The following is a 14,011-nucleotide window of genomic DNA, read 5'->3' on the forward strand; positions in this document are numbered from 1 at the left end:
AAAGCTGAGTCTTCCAGACACCCATGGCTGTGACTGTGCATGAGTTTCTTTAGCCTGAGTGCCAGCTTAAACTGATCCCATCCCTCTTCTCATCCAGCTGTTATATTATTTTGGCAGCTACTCAAGATTTCCTGGAATAATTGCAAATGAGTAATAATTTCTCATTTAGCTTGTATGCAGCTCTGGAATCAGTGATCATTTGCATGCTGTAATAAATATCCAGCCATGCTTTGGACATTAGTTCTGTACATTTGAATAGCAAACTTCAGGAGGAGGGGGACAGAGGTAGAGTCCCATTTGTTATTATTGTTATTAGTTTAGGTTCTTATAGTTTTAAAATCAACTGTATTAGCAGAAAATAATGATGTAAAAATAAATAGGCAGGTTCTGTTGGCAAGCAGGTGGCCAGGAGCAGGCAGAAAAAATTAAAAATCCTGTTGTAGGATCCAAACTACCTGGAAGTGCCTGAGTGTTTTTCTGCTCAGTCCAGGCTGTCCCATAAATGCTAAGCATCTCAAAGGTCATCCAAATAAAAAGTAAATGCAAACAGAGGCTTCTTTCTCCCACACAGCAGACCTCCAGCCTGCTCAAGATACAATAGTGAAAGCTTGCCTGTTTTGACTATTAGTCAGTCTTATTCAATTGCCATTTGGGAAAGTTATGATCAGCAGTCTGGGGGCTCTTTGCAGGTGACCTAGGGTGGGACACAACATCTGTCAGGCTTCCAGAAATATGAGGCCCTCTTTAAAGCCACTCTTAAAGCCTTTCTTGGCTAGAAACTGATAACAAAGTGTACAATAAGAAATTATTTTTGACGAAAAACCCAGTACCTTGCTGCCTCCCTGGTGCAGCAGTTTGGCTTTACATCTGGTGGCAGTCTTCCAGGCAGTGAGCTCTATCCAGTTTTTCCTGGAGAACTTTTAGTAGCTTAATTGATATGATTAATACTAAAACCCAACTAACCAGACAAAAAATCCCATCCCAAACAAAATAATCCTCACCAAGATGAGTGGAGCTCTCAGTCACCTCCTCTTCATGTCCAGGGAGAGCAATGAGTTCTCTGTTGCTGAATCCATGATTTCCTGTTGTTGTCACAGCTCCTTTTTCAGTTTTCTCACGTTACTAATGACTTAAATGCAAGTTGAGAAGAAAGGTAAGAACAGGACTGAAATATACTTTCTCCCCTAACAAAACACCTCCTTCTCTTTGACTGCTCCAGACTATACATGTTGCTAAGATACAGCATCATATATAGGATGAAGAAAAATATTCTTGCAGAATTTAAATGGCTTGAATTACCTGTAATGCTGATCAGCTTGGCTTGCTGCCAGCAGTAACTCCTATGTGGGATAGTTAGACTGGTGTTTTTGTGTTTGCTGCTGTGAAAACCTGACAAGTGGGATTCCTTCATGCTCTCCTGCACCCTAAGGAAGGGACCCTGAAATTTGGCAGTGAACAGAGTAGTGTAAGATAAGCAGGTGGGAAGGTTGTCATGAGGATTGAGGTGTATTAGCAGACAGCACTGGATAACTCCTGTGCTTGCCAGACATGGCACAATCAGTTCAGCTGCAAAGGAAAGATGTTTCCTTCCAACGAGGACACATAATTATTTTGTCTTGGACACCTGGAGACAACCTTTCACAGTAGGAATCCATAAACAAAAATACTCATGTTAAAAGAATCTGGCCGAGGATGCTACATTCGTGTCTGTTTGTTTTTCCTTTTACAAAATGAAAGCAAATTAATTCCTTTGCTACAATCAATAGTAGACAAAAGATAACTTTCTTCAGTTCAAGGCTATGAGCAGTACTGATTGATACAAAACTCTTGTTATGAATTATACTGTACAAATATTCTTTAAAATGCAGAATGTTAATATAAATTTTTTGTGACAATGAAAAAAACCCCATCAAATTCTAAGGGGAAACAAGTAGGTATACACAGCTCACAAGTGTTTGTTTAAACATACTTTACATGTTAAAATACAGTAGTTACTTTCTGGATGAGAGCTCTCAAATTATAAAATTAATCTGTCAGGTTTTCAGACTTGGCAGGGTAAAAGGCTTTCTTGCTGTGTTCTGAGTAGGGGAAAAGCATCACTTCAGTGGTAAAGAGCTAAATAAGCACACAGTTAATGGAGGGAAAGTTTAGGAAAATTATTACGTAAATTCACTTCAGACCTGATCCTGCAACCTGTAACCATGTAATGACATTCTTTGCCCAGCAGCAGACCCGAATTTACACTTTGCAGAATCACATCCTTACTGAGGTAGGGACTGCCAAATAGCTGTTAGTGAGGGAAGTGCCATGTGTGCCAATTCCAGAAACCAGTAAGCAGTACAGTCTGCCCTATATTTTCAGGCTTTCAGTAACTTACATAACTAGGTGCAAAATACTTATTTCTGGTTCTTTTCTTTGGAAGTGCAGTCATGTGCAATCAGGTGGAATAAGTGTGCTGATAATTTTCCTTCAGAAATTGTAATGGTTAGCCATGTGGACACTTTTCTTTTTAGGCAAAAACCATGAGGTACTGAAGCAAGCATTCACTTTTCTTGCACTTGAGGTCACAAATTTATGCAAGTCAAAAATGTCGTGCCTGCCAAAAACATCATGCTACACTCCACCAAATAAAAGGACACTGTTATTCTTACAAGGAAAGGTTTGACAGGACAGGAAATAGGCAGGGTCATAGAAGTTTACTTAATACCAAAACTTACTTAACCATCTTTAAGCCAAAATACAATGATAGTTATTTAACCAAAAAAAAAAAAGAAAAAAAAAAAAAAAAGAAAAATTAGGAGGTTAGGAGGAAGACAAATACAAGAGCTCCAAACTGTGTTATTACAGGAGCAGCAAGCAATACAGAAACTAGGGAACCTTAATTTAAATAATTCAGGTTACTATATATCACCCACCCTTAGTGAGTTAACATGTATTAAGTAAGTTTTAATTTATATCCTGAACTTGCAGCCAGAGGTATTTGATTTGGAAAATCCAATGCAGAGCTGACCAGGCTATACATTACTTTCATTACAATGCAATCCTTAAGTAGTCTGCATTCCACTTAAAGGAATGGAGGAAGAGAGTGTAAGAGCACAGTGAATACGAAAGATAGGAAAAATGTTGCTGTTCATTACAATTTTCCATTTTTGTTGAAACACAGCAGGAGAGGAAAGCCACAGGCTTCTCTAGTGCTCTTGCATGCCAGGAGGGATTATGCAAACACTGCAACCACCCAAATCTTATTTAAATTATTGTCATTGTTCCCCCTTTAATGGTCATACTTTTGCCTGCTTTCACTCAAATATTGCTGCATCTTTCTTTCCACCAACATAGTCCCAGTGGGAGTCATCAACTCTTAATTATAGATGAACAAATCTTTGAAAAATACCTCTGAAAAAGAAGTGGAAAAGAAAGCAAACTTTAAGTGCCATCTAGTGGCTGATGTAGAAAACATTAAATGGATTAAAAAAAACTCCTACCATGCCATAGAGCAATATAACAGCTGAGCTGAGGAAGCTGTGCCTAAATTCTCAACTATTAAACACCAGGTTAACACTCTGGGGGAAAGAAAGAACTAAAGATCAATGGTAGCAGTGGTATTACTGCCATAATTTTTGTTTTAAGATTTTTGTCCAAAAGTGGAGTTCAAATGGTAGGAATTGTATAGGAATCCCATGTTCCTTCAAAACCCTCATCAGCTTATGATCCTCTGTCTTTCTAAGGACATAGAGGTTATTGTAAATATTGCAGCTGAAATAAAAAAATAAAACCCTCTCAGGTCTCATAATAGAACTGAAACCATGGAGGTGAATCTGGGGCTAAGCATCTCAACGTTCTTCCAAATTTACCTGGGGTGAAAGGCCAGATTTTCTCTATCCCTGTAACAAGTCAAATCCATTTCTAAAAAAAAGGAAGTAGATTGTTAGTCAGTAATGTCCTTCTCCTTTCCTTGCAGGAAAATGTTCTTTTCTGCTGTGGGTAAGAATTCCCAACAAACTACTTTTAATTTATTAAAGCTTCACGTTTCATTTGCACAGAGGATGTTCCACAAGATTGTTCTTCAAGCTTTAGGTAACTCCTCTCACAGATGTGAGTAGTTGAATTAAAGAGCAGCTTGCTTGGATCTGGTCAGTGATAGTGGAGAACAGCCCAATGTAATTTTTACCTAAAGTGATTTTCATTTTGTTGCTTTGGAAATAGCTTTACATATCTTCAGTTTCACACCTGCAGTGAGCCCTGGGGATTACACCCACTGGGGGGATCTGGAGACATGAATTGGTCTGCACAGCAGTGAGCCCTGTGCACTGCTGGGTAACTTCTGAAGTTCCTTGCCTGAGCTGAAGCATGTGCACTCAGTGACACACTTAGGCAGTTTGTCACTGAATTACAAAACTAATTTACAACTAGGTAATGGAGGTAGGATAGGTCTCAGATAAAGTAAAGGAAGAGATTGTTTCCCAGTCCCCTCTCTCTTGCCAGATACCAAGATAATACACTTTTGTAATGTAGATATTATAGGAAAAAGGGAACAAGAAAATAATTGGGAGGGCATTATTTTTCATATTAATGAAAATGTGGGAATATAGATAAGAGATGTAGATAGCATTTGCTACTCTATGGTTCAAACCAAGCTGTTTTAAAAAGCCTCTACTCAGTCCCAGTACAAAGTTTCTACAAGTTTCAAATGCAGGCCTTGATCTGCAGTAGCATTATCAACTTTAGAACTTTCAGTACATTGGTAACTCTTGTTGCCTGGGTAGAAGTATTTGTCTTTCATAGATTTGCTACTTCTATTGAAAAAAAAGCAAACCCCAACACCCTAACAGGAATTACCAGAATTCCTTACCCACGTGCAATGGCTTGGTGCACATGGAAGAGCTCAGTGTAGAGGTAAGCTTGAAAACATCTCTCATTTCAGATAAACATTCCCAAGGTCCTTACTGGGAAGGGCCTTGCAGCAGTCTAAAACTAATGACACACTTCTCTAGAGAAGTACTGAGAAACAATGGAAAGGAACTCCACCATACCAATTTTCAAAACAAGTGAACCTTTCCTGGTAATGACAGATAATGGTTTTAATGTTGACAAGTTACTGCAGGCATGCATATATAAATTTGTTTTTTCCTCTTATGTCTGAGATATCTCCTGAGATTATGCTTTTTTTAGCAAATACTTTTCTCAGAACCTGTAGTATTAGCATTATTTTCAAAAATAGAAATCAGATCAGTTTCCATCAGGTACAACAAATAATGAGTATCACATGAACTCCAACTTCTTCCTTGCAGGTTGCTGTTCCAAGTGAGGCCTCTTGTAGCATCTTTTTTAAAAAGGGACTTGCATCATTGGAACCCCTGCTGGGTGTTTGCTTTGGGAGGTGGAAACTAAAAATTGCAGCAAAACTTTCTCTTGACTTACAGTCCAGAAGAGGAAACAGCTTTTCACAAAAGGATCATAGATTTTAAGACCTTTAAATAGCCTTTAAGTTCCTTTTTGGCAGGGTATAGAACTGAATAAAATTAGTGTCAAGCTCAGCTTTCCCAGTTCATTTAGGCTGCATTGGTATGATGAGCTCTTGCTTACAGTGGCCTTTTGCAGGGTGTGCCTGCTCCTGATGGTCTGTCTGGGTGTACAGATCCAAGCACCAACAGCAGGCAAGGACCAACAGCAAAACCACTGATCAGCATATCATAGCACCTAGAGGGAAAGGCCTCTACCCTAGACAAAGAGAATCTACTTCTTGTTTCAGCACTGCCAAGCAGTGTAATGCCTGTCCCATGGCTGAAGGGATCTGAATGCTGTCACACTGCTCTTTATTTTCCAGCTCCTTGCAGGGGCAGGCAGGATAAAATGTATTAAATGGACTACCATGTATTTTTGGCCTACTTCACTAAAAGTAGTCCTAAACAAGAACATGAAACTAATACCAACAGGATTATCTTGAGCTGAAACTACCCAGCAAAGGAGCAGTGTGAACATCAGCCTACAAAGGTGCCCTTTCCACTGCTAAAACTTAAAGCACAGAATTTCCTACCTGTGATCTTCCAGATAAGAAAATCTTAAAGTACAGACAACTGCAGGAAAAAAGTGTTTGAGAGCTTCAGAGCCTTTTCTAATTCTTTTACATAAAGTGGGAACATAGTCACTTTTCTTTCCTTTTTTTGTTTTTTCTCTTCTCTGCATGTTCTTTCACCTAAAAGCCAGAGAGTCATTTAAGAAATTCCACACACTTATTGAATCAAGTTTAAGACAGATTAAAAAAACATTCTCTGCTAACTGGACAAAAGTGACCTTAAAAAACCAAACTGTGCACTGCTTCAATAATTCAGAATTTTTCTTCCATACAGAAACATATTGATAAATTTGTAACAAATATTCCAGAAGAGTAATTCATAGCTCTTATTCACTATTCATACATAGAAGTTATTTCCAGGTGAGTTCTGTTATTTAACTCAAACTGTGTTACTTTGAATATAAGAGAGCTGAAAAATTGGCCACTTGAAGATCAGCTAAGGATCAAAGTCAGAACTTTAGCTTTGAACAGAAACACAAGTATTTGGACAGGTTGTAGAGGATGCAATATTGAATATCTTTGTCTTATTCTGATTTTGGTGTCACAGTGGAAAGTCCTATTGGTACTGTCACTGATGCTGTATGAAACAGGGTCTCAGTAGGAAATCCTGAGCCATGTGCAAGATAGCTTTCAGAAGTCTAACAAAAACTGGCAAGGGAACAATTGGCTGTTGTAGTTTAAGTGAGTAAAATAAAATATATCATTAAGTTATTTTTTTCATTTATTACAGCATAATTGCCACATAAACAATATGTTCTTATTGCTGAGGACCAAACTTCTTGTAAGAGAAAATAATACATTAACCACTAAGTCAAGCCAGTCATGCATATTTCCTCATTATGCAGACAAATTCACTGGAGGATAGATACAGAGAAATCTCAATAAAACTTGAAATATTCTTATGTACTCCAGAAATCCTACTTCTAATTCAGATGAAAATTTAGAAATAGTATAACAAAAAACAAAAATAGAAAGCGTATTCAAGTCATTTTCAGTTCTTTCCAGTAGAGCCAAAGCCACCTTCACCACGTTCTGTATCATCCAGAGTCTGAAAGACATCAATTATGATAAGCTGGTTTAGTGCCTTAACTTTTTATTTTGTTTCTATACAAGAGATATCATCTATCATTTACTTGTAACAAGAACTATCATTAAGAAACAAAAAAATGTATGCAAGAGACTTTAGAATATCTTTTGTACAAGCTTAAACAAATGCTTGTAAGACAACCATTTCTGAACTGTTCCTCAAAAACTCTGAAAATTTACCAAAAAAAAAAAGAAAAAAAATCTGTGCAAGTATGGACAAGGAATCAAGACTTTCATTCAGGTAGTACTGCTGCTATGCAGTTTTACCACTGAAAGTAATTTTAGCCAAGTATTTATCTATATAATAAATTTCCTCTTGTAAACAAGTATCTTAAACTAATAATCATTGAAAGAGCAGAAGTATTTTCTTTTGTCAACTTACTTCAACTTCTTCTAGCTCAGGATAATAAATGCGTTCACAGATGAGCTGGGCAATTCTATCCCCTTTTTTAACTGCAAAGAAGTTAAAATATTATTAGTTCCTTCAAAAAAGTGAACAATGAATATAGACTTTAGACAATCTCCTTTCAAGAATATCAGAATATACTAGAAGTGAAAACACTTCTTTAAAACTTATCTAAACAGATGTTAACAGACCCAGAAAAATATAGGTCAAGATAAACTTTTGTTTGGTCCTTCTATGGTGAATGTCAGCAGCTGTACCAGCCCAAGGCCTTTCCATTCATTCCTGCTGCCATACTCTGGCATCTTAAGTTCATTGTGTACAAGTACTGCAGAGATGGAGAGACAGCTGGATGGATAATGTAGCTCTTTTTATGAACTAGACCCAGGAATTTGGGGAGAAAAAGGCAAACTGATAAAAGTTTGTCACTAAAAACCAATCTGGTTCACAGAACCTCCCTAAGCAGCTTGTGATGTGGAGATGCAGGAGAGGCCACAAAAGCATGTCTCTTGCAACTGGGCACTGAAACTTAAAACTGACTTTTTGCAGAAAGATGGTGTAATAAAGGGAAAATCCTCTATGTTACTCATGTTTCCCAGAACTCTGGAGAAGATTTTTCTCAAATACTGCTTAGGTAATTTTGCTTTTCAGAGAAAGGTAGTAACTTGATACAAAGTTGCATTTCAGTACAGCTTGTGAATCTAAAGCTTAGCTAAGTTGGGATGTTTTAGTTTGCTTTTGTGGTGGTGTGCTGGTTTTGGGGGCAGTTTTTTTGCATGCTGCTTAATTAAATATGAGTACAATCTTTACATGTTCCCATGACAGGACATTATTAAGTATCTATGCTTTTGTTAACTGAGAGAAGAAAAATGTTCCCAGCTAGTTCTACCTCTGCATAAGCTTCTAAAGAAAAAATTAGTTTCTCATTCCCAGTCAGATGGCTGAAGAAAATAAGCTCTGCCAGGCCTTACACTTACCTTCAAAGGTCTCCTTGCCAAAGTTGAACAGTACCACACCAACATTTCCCCTGTAATCCTCATCAATAACACCAGCTGTCAGGAGAAATTTTGAGAGGTACCCAATTAGTAAATGCCAGTGTATGAGATAACTAGATTAGATTAAGGTTTAGATTAATAAATGATTACAGTAATGACATCCTTTGTAGTTCTGATGCAAAACTAACAATATATATGCAAATACTGAGATCGAAAAACGCTAATCAGTCTTGCAAAAGGAACTGAGAAACACCATCACATGTCAAGAAGTGCTTTACCACTGTACTACTAATTTTAGTAGTAATACCCTATCTGAAATCAAGACAGCTGGACTAAATTCAGGCCCCATTTGTTCTGCTAACTTCAGCTCTTTCAGTGTCAAGCAGAAATCTGTTCTTAACTCTAACATTTCATTTGAGAGCTATGGATCTGCACAGATCCAAACCCTGTACCTCTGGCAAGGTAACAGAAGCAGAGCTGTAAGGAAGTGACTGTCATACAGCTACATTCTAGTACCAAGTACCAAAACTATAAAAGTGGCTTACTCTTGTATTTTGTATGGCTGTATTAACTACATAGTTCAGAAGACTAGCTACCAGTGCACATTAAAATAATGATATTCTGCTTCTTTAGAGTTTTTCTCTCAGATAGAGGAAATGCATTTCCAGTAGAAAATATGAGTTTGGGCCTCCCTGTGGTCCTATGTATTTTGCAGAAATAATTTAAATACTAAAATTAAATGCCAGTCCAAGACATTGCCCAGCTTATACAAAGTACTACCATTAGTGATTACTAACACCAGAGGAAACTGTAGTATGAGTGTACCTTGAAGTTTTGATGTTGAACCACAAAATGGCCATTTAAGAAGAAAATCCTACTTTTTAAAGTAGTTCCTTCAGCTTTTGAAAAAACTGTAGCGCATATGATCCATAGTTCCCATGCAATCTCTGCACTAGTTCCAGTGTGGAAAAGGTATTTACACAGCTCCCCTATCTAATGTTTTGGGTTAATCCAATGACATTTCTAAACAGCTTCCTAATTAAGGTGCTAGTAACACTGGGAGTATCCCCTGAGTTTTGAAAATTCAGAAAAACAAGCAATTCTCAAGTTAATTTGCTGGTTAAAAAAATGGAGAAACCAGCATGTAAGAAGTCATCTTTAATGCATAAGCCAAAAAGTAACTTCTATGGCAGGCACTGCCTACAGAAGTATGATACAGTTATTATTAAAAAACAATCAGTAATCTTTTTGATTATTAAGAAAGTGTTAACATAATTATGCTGACCTGTCTCTCTCAGGTGTTACCCAGTTGTCTCCTTTTGCCAGAGTCCCCAGGAAGCCATCATTTATTTGCACATTACAGTGTGAAACTAAGGCACTTCTGTGAGCAATACTTACTAAGTCTTAATAAAAAGAACAAAAAGCTTACCTCCAACATCGATGAAGTGCTTTGCAGCTAAACCAGAACGTGGTGCTAGAAAACAATTTTTTTAAGTATTGCAATTTATTTCTTTAAAAAGACAGTATTTATAGGTTATATAGTGTGTTTGCTCAGAGTCTTGGGAACGACAATTGTTTCCAGTCTTTTTAAAATAAACATATGACAGGAATTACTGTTAAGAGTATTTACATATATATTAAGCAGAATAACAGCTGCAACAGGCAACAATAATATTGCAATTTTTAAGTAATGGAAATGTATCTTTATTTGACCTGAAATTGCAGAGTAGGTTTCTCCAAGGAAGGCAACTGGAGCAAACAGACTGTCTAATCTTGGTTTATTTTTGGTGACTACCACTGGTCCAGCATCATCTCAGAAGAATATTAGGTCAATCCATTTAAGTAATGAAGGAAAACAATACCTGGCAAGGAATTTCCTAAGCAGTGTTATACACAGATAAATTATGTGTGGGGATTTGGGTTTTTACTTACCTTAGCCTACTGTGACGTGGAACTGAAAATGATATGATCTTTAAAATTTTCTTTGGGATAAGAGAAATGCATGTGTTCTTTTACATAAAAGGACATGGCAAACTCTGATCATGTTCTTCCACTGGAGTGGCTATTGCTTTTTTACATAAAGAATTTATACATAATTCAGATAAAGAATGCACAAAATAAACAGAGTATCTTGTACAGATATCTTTCTTATTCTATCACAATATGTCATCAAATTCTACTACACTGGTACTCTGAGGTTAATTTTTAAACAACCAGAGATGCATTTTCTGTATGTCCACCACCTATTAGTCTTTGTGATTTGAATTCTGAAACTGCATACAAATAATGAACTATTGTGGGGCCTATAAAGTTAAAGTTCTATGTAGAGTACAGGCATTTTTGCTGATCATCCTTGGTCCACCTGACACACACCAAACCTTAAATGTGTCTGACAGTAGGTAACAGGAAAATACTACAAGATTTAGTAAATCACACAGCCACGTGGCATCCCTTCTTTGTGCTGACTAATTCTGAAAGCTTTAGGCAGAATCTAAATGTGAAGATGCTGTCAAACCTGTTCTAGACTGACTCTGCAGCCTTTAGACAGCTGTGTACTCACCGACTCGGCCATAGCAGCCAGAAGGAAGTGCTATTTGAATGTCTGTTTTCACCACAGCCTTTTCCATGGGTGGGATCACGCAGTCATAGGCACTATGTTGAAGAAAGAAACACTGGTTTATATAGAATATCTTTTAAAGTTTCTTTACTGTAACTTAAGGTACAAAATTACCCAGAATTATCTGCCAGGGAATTTATACCACGAAATTTGAACAACAAATATTTACAGATTTGCAAAATTAAATGCAGATCCTAAAACACAAGATGTTGCCATTCTGATGGTGCTAGTTTAAGATTCCAGAAGTGTCATTTGAACAGCATACTCCAGCAATTGCCAGTTTCAAATGTTTTTTTAATTAGTAAGATACAAAAAAATACAAGTTTAAAGTAACCATTAGGTAAATGTGCTTGTGCATTTTTTGTGCAATAGCAGAAACTTTATGAATGATACAGTCTGATTAAGCTTTCTACAGCAGATGAACTAGTTGTAATCAAAATTAATAGCCTAGTAAGTTAACTTTTAGGCAACAATGTTTCTTTTCTGAGCAGCCTGACAGTTCATGATTCACATGATTCTCGTGGAAACTCTGAACTACAGAGATTTTAAGAACTGGCTGAAGCTACTCAACTGGAGGCCTAATGAAAAGCAGTGGTGACAATACTTGTCATGTGTTGACCTTGACAAAGAGCTGTTTTTCAAATGATGGGAAGCATTGAAAGATTTTCTATAAAACAGACTTTTTCCAGGTCTACAGTGCAACATTGGAACAAGAACAAAAACAAACCTGGTGAGATGAAAGGGATAAAAAGAAAAAAGGGTAAGGTGTAGTGCAGTAAATCTTCAGGAGAGAAGCCAAAGAGGTGAAGGAAGAAAAAGGCGGGGTATTCTACGTAAGACTAAAAAAGGTAAGTTAGAAGTGGCAGCAGCAAAGTTCACTCGTTCAAAACTAGTGAGTTGATCGCAGAAGCACTATGCAAACAACCACAAGTCTACAGGTATTCCTGAACATAGTGAAAGACAATGAATAAGGGCCGTTATTAATTCAAACCAAAACCTGAGTCTGTACATGAACCCACATGGTTTCCAGCCAGGGGCACTATCAAACTGCTACAAGGCCCTCTGGCAGGCAGCAGCCCCGGAGCCAAGAGGAAAGCAGAAAAGCTCAAGTGCTGGCAAGGAGGGGCCACGTGCGCTACCATATTTTCCTTTCAAGAGGAACGCAACCTGGCCGATGTGAGCACCAGCAGCAATTCTGGATACTCTGTCAAGCCTGACTTTTAGCCAACGACTGCATCTATGCCTGATGAAATCTATGCTGTAACATGGCTGGACCACAGATAACCGAAAATGGTGAGGGATGGGGGAGGAGGGGAGCTACGACTAGATCAGCTCTGGCCTCCTCTCCTGCACGGCCAGCGAGACTGTCCGGGGACTCAGCTCGGCAAGAAGCCACGAGGGCCTCCCAGCCGCCGGAGCCCAGGCCTCGCCGAGGGGGGCGGAGCTCCCGCCGCGGGTGCTGTACCCTCACCCTCCCTCACCTGTACAGATCGTAGCCCGCAGCCCGCGCGGAGCCCCTGGACGGGGTGAAGGCGTTCTCGGACAGCTTGGTGAAGCGCAGCCGTGCGGAGGCTTCTCCAGGCCCCGAGCCCTTCTGCCTCTTGCTGGGGGACGGCTGCGGCACGGCTTCGGAGGCGGGCATGGCTGAGGGAACGGCAGAGACGCTGTGAGGGATGGCAACCCGCTCGCCAAAAGCCCGCCAAAACCCGGCGCGGCCCATGGGGGCGGGAGCAGGGGGGGAAACCGGCCCGTCCGGGGCCTCTCCGCGCGCGGCGCAGCCCCCTTCCCCCCTCGGTGAGAATGGCCTCTCCCAGCTCCTCCCGGGCACCCCGCGCCCGCACTGAGGGTCCCGCCCCGTGTGTCAGGCGGGACTCGCCCATAGCCCCAAACCGCGGCCACCGCCTCACAGCCGGGCGGCCCCCGAGGCGCGGCGAGCGGGCCCGCGGTGCGGCTGGGGAGGGTGTATCCCCCAAAAGCCCCCGAGGGCTGCGGGCAGGGCAGCGTATGCTGCTCCGCAACTCCCCCACCCGTCCTTACAGCGCCCGCAGGGGTGCCGGAGCCACCGGAGGCACCGGGCTAACATAACGCTGCCGCCGCCGTGTGGGAAGCGCGCCATGGACCGCTCGCCAGGCGCTCCCCGCCGCGGTCCGCACGGCTCATGGGGCGCGGGCGGAGGTGCCGGCGCCCCGTTCTCCCCCTGTTGTCCGGGCTCTACCTGCCGGCGCAGCCCCTCGGGCACCAGCCCGGCCCGCGGCGCCCCTCGGAACGCGGCGGCGGCGCTGCCGCAGGCTGGCAGGCGGACCCCGCGGGCCGCGCAGCGTTGCCGGGGGACGCGATTGCGGCTGCACGGGCGGGGCGGGGCCCTCAGAGGAGCCCCGGGGCCGTTCTCGTTCCCGCGCCGTACAGCCGGGGACGCTGAGCAGAGCGGGTTGCCCCTCGGCCGGCAAACAGCCGCTGTCCTCCACCGTCACGGGGTGCTTGGGGCTGAGAGGGACCTCTGGAGAGCATCCAGTGTAATCCTGCTGTTAAAGCAGATCCTAGAGCGCGTTGCACCGAGTAGAGGCAGAAAGAAACTCCTTCAGAAATGGTCAGGCCATCACAGAAGCGTTTGCCTTACGAGAGAACAATTCTTGACGATGAGGTGGATGGGAAAACCTGTCAATGCTAGGCCTGCCCTGTTCTTCTGTCTTGGAGCAGAAGACTCATTGTCTTTAATACACTCTGCCGTCTTGCCATTCGATTTATGATGAAATTTTCCCCCTGTTTTTCCTATATCTATGGCTTTCTATCTACAAATAAATATATTCTACAGGACATATGTATATCCCTAGAAATAG

At 40.8% G+C, this 14,011-nt stretch overlaps 1 protein-coding gene across 2 annotated transcripts; it reads right to left on the reverse strand.

Annotated features, from left to right (window-relative positions):
• Window positions 1-6,776: 6,776 nt before the first annotated feature.
• DUT (deoxyuridine triphosphatase) lies at window positions 6,777-13,346 on the reverse strand. 2 transcript variants are annotated; one of them, XM_054642169.2, is made up of 7 exons: window positions 13,212-13,346; window positions 12,656-12,818; window positions 11,118-11,209; window positions 9,987-10,031; window positions 8,540-8,614; window positions 7,542-7,612; window positions 6,777-7,121 (listed from the first exon to the last, which is right to left on the reverse strand). In XM_054642169.2, the coding sequence occupies exons 1-7, from the start codon at window positions 13,288-13,290 to the stop codon at window positions 7,065-7,067; spliced, it is 582 nt and encodes a 193-aa protein (XP_054498144.1). In that variant the 5' UTR covers window positions 13,291-13,346; the 3' UTR covers window positions 6,777-7,064. The 2 variants fall into 2 exon arrangements, with proteins under 2 accessions (XP_054498144.1, XP_077041633.1); XM_077185518.1 differs by lacking the exon at window positions 13,212-13,346 and adding an exon at window positions 13,065-13,121.
• Window positions 13,347-14,011: the final 665 nt, after the last annotated feature.

This window comes from Agelaius phoeniceus, chromosome 13 (assembly GCF_051311805.1).
Source record: "Agelaius phoeniceus isolate bAgePho1 chromosome 13, bAgePho1.hap1, whole genome shotgun sequence".
Classification (NCBI taxonomy): domain Eukaryota; kingdom Metazoa; phylum Chordata; class Aves; order Passeriformes; family Icteridae; genus Agelaius; species Agelaius phoeniceus.

Excerpts from the sequence above, each read along its gene's own strand:
- DUT (XM_054642169.2), bottom strand. The coding sequence starts at position 13,290 with ATGGCGCGCTTCCCACACGGCGGCGGCAGCGTTATGTTAGCCCGGTGC. Across the intron at positions 11,210-12,655 it reads GCGGGCTACGATCTGTACAG|TGCCTATGACTGCGTGATCC; the intron begins GTGAGGGAGGGT and ends TCTTCAACATAG. Across the intron at positions 7,613-8,539 it reads TGGCAAGGAGACCTTTGAAG|TTAAAAAAGGGGATAGAATT; the intron begins GTAAGTGTAAGG and ends ACTTCTTTGCAG.